This window comes from Montipora capricornis, chromosome 8, assembly GCF_036669925.1.
Source record: "Montipora capricornis isolate CH-2021 chromosome 8, ASM3666992v2, whole genome shotgun sequence".
Classification (NCBI taxonomy): domain Eukaryota; kingdom Metazoa; phylum Cnidaria; class Anthozoa; order Scleractinia; family Acroporidae; genus Montipora; species Montipora capricornis.
In genome coordinates this window covers 30,704,228-30,706,727 of record NC_090890.1, presented here as the reverse complement: position 1 = coordinate 30,706,727, position 2,500 = coordinate 30,704,228, and the positions used below count along the sequence as shown (strand labels likewise).

The window sequence follows — 2,500 nt, the reverse complement described above, 5'->3', positions numbered from 1 at the left end:
TGTCAGTGACATTGCTCGCGTCAAAAGTAAGTTGAATAGCGAATTTTGGCTGTTGCCTCGAGTAACAGATACAACATATAGAGTAACCAGTGTTTTGTGAACCATTCTGTTTTCTCTGGGTATTTTCATTTGTTTTACGCGGTGATGGCAGAAATATATGTTAGTATCTACTAAAACAATGGATAGCGTTGCAGGCGCGCTCTGATTGTATTCAAACTCCGAATATCCTTTACAATTCACCTCCGAGCAACTCGCGCGGGATTTGCGGTAGAAAATATTGTAATCATTGCAGGAATAAATGAGTTAAAATCATCTTTTTGTGCTATATTATCTCACTGTTTTAGTATATACTAAAACAACTATTCACCTCAGTGTCGTGTCGGTGGCTAGTGGTGGTTAACTCAAGCATTTGTTACCCAAAATCCTGAGAAAAACTCCAGGGCGGGCCCGGTTGTTCGAAAGCCGATTAACTTAATCCAGGATTAGCGTAAACTTTTGTTTCATGTTTTTAACTTTTTGGTGCAAGTTGCTTTCGCTTATTTTTGTTTGTCAAGACTGACTTCTTCTAATGTAAAGTTTTGCCGAAATTTCAGCTTTGAACAGCATTTGGGAGTAGAGAAATAAACTCCTTGGTTAATTTTTAACTGAATCTGGGATTAGCGTTAATTGGCATTTGAACGACCGGGCCCAGGCTAGAACGGGACTCGAACCCATGACCTCACGATTTCGCTCTGGGAGCAAAATTCGTCATTAAGTAGACCTGGGGGCCGTTTCTCGAAAGTCCCGAAACTTTACGGGCCGTTTTCGGGTGTCACAATTCCTTTTGTATCTCAAGAACGGAGAAGATTTAACTCGTCAAACTTCACAGTTATTTTTCTTTTTGTTTCCTTGAAAACATGATCGACTTTCCAAAACAAGCGGTTGGCAATTTCACAAATGGCTTTTCGGGCCCGAAACGTTTTCGGGACTTTGAGAAACGGTTCCCTGGTGAGTCAAATTATTGAAATGTCTACGCGGTAAGAACTCAGATCAGTGGCCTGATTTTATGAAGTACTGACAGCCGACGAAAAGCGTCGGCTACTCCATTCAGATAAATCGTCCACATTTTCCCCCAAAATTTAAAGAAGGACTCTTTCAAACCTAAGCTTACAGTACTCAAAGGTAACGCGTGTTTCAAATGACACAGTTAAAACCATCGAAGTCTTAGAATTAGTGAATGATCGTCCAAATGACTCAAGAGTGCATAAAAGTTGTTTCCCCTTTTAACCTGTCTCCACACAACGACATTTACATTGCCAAGTATCTTTTCTCCATTAGAGATGATTAGTATAAAAATCTGGGAGACACCACTGTTCTGGCACGCGAAATATTCTCTTCCGGTTGCCGTACGCGTCTCAAAAACGCGCGTGCTTAAGCTCCCTAATGTTAATATTCAATGAGACACGATGATGCGATGGGTTGTTAGCGCATCTTCCTGAACAACATTTCGTTGGGTGGGGTGGGTGCAGAAGTTCGGAAAACGGCAAATGCCAACTCCTTTTGTATTCAGGGAGGGTAGATAAAGAGGTGGGGGGGGGGGGGGAGGGGGCGTAAGCGGATGAAGTAAATGTGTGCATTGCCCTGAAGCGCAAATTTGTATTTATAGTTTTAATGAAGCAGTTTCCACCCCACGGCAATTGTTTTACCGTGTTACTAGAACTAAAATACCACTTAGTAGCATTTTCACGACGATTTTATAGTAAATGAGAGTGAAGATTTTTAGCCCATTGAATGAATGTCATTTTCATGCAGCCTCTAGCTCAACTTGATCCTTGATCTTTTTTTTCAGGCCAAAGGTTCTTCCCTTTGCAGAAGATGTGAGGCAAGCGTTGGCAGTGAGTATTCAAACTTGTTTAACATGGCCGAGCAGTTTGTTTTCCCAACCTCATTTCCAGGGTCTCTCTTCTCCGCCTCCTTTGTCGTCGACAAAGGAGGCAGAGAAGAGATACCCTGGGAACGAGGCTGTTTTTTCCCCCGTGGGCAGGGTTCAAAATTGAAAACCGATGAAGTTCGATGATGCTGACGAGTGAAGCCCATCTATTGAAGAAGACGTCAAGCAGTTTTCAAAATGTTACGAAGTTTGAGCCTGTTTAGAATAATTGGATGTAAATTGTGGGCTTTCAAAAAATCGCCCAACGAAGCGTAGTACGGATCGAATGAACTCTCGTCTCTCCGACAGTATACCTTTCTTAAATCACATTTCAAAAGCCTGAAAGAGCACTTACACTGGTGCCAAGCCTCTTAATCACTCACCCTTTCACACCCAAACCGGCCAGACTTAGTACTTTACTCTGTCTAACGCCAGACTACTTTACCCTGTCTAACGCGAGACGATTTTACTCGTCAATGGGGAACCCCCAGGATTCAATGGGTTAAAGACCCATTTTCACCCTGAATGCATCGCGCGCCCCGCATGATTTCGTGTATCACGAAATTACAAAAATTCGAAAAATCTCAGAAA

The 2,500-nt window shown here is 42.4% G+C and overlaps 1 protein-coding gene across 2 annotated transcripts in view; it reads left to right on the top strand.

Annotated features, from left to right (window-relative positions):
• The window catches only part of LOC138059817 (uncharacterized), a 23,840-nt gene that overhangs the window by 19,311 nt on the left and 2,029 nt on the right, over positions 1-2,500 (top strand). For both annotated transcript variants that reach the window (XM_068905446.1, XM_068905447.1), the window contains one exon: positions 1,829-1,874. In XM_068905446.1, the coding sequence (XP_068761547.1) occupies positions 1,829-1,874 (46 nt within the window). The remainder of the gene's footprint in view (positions 1-1,828; positions 1,875-2,500) is intronic.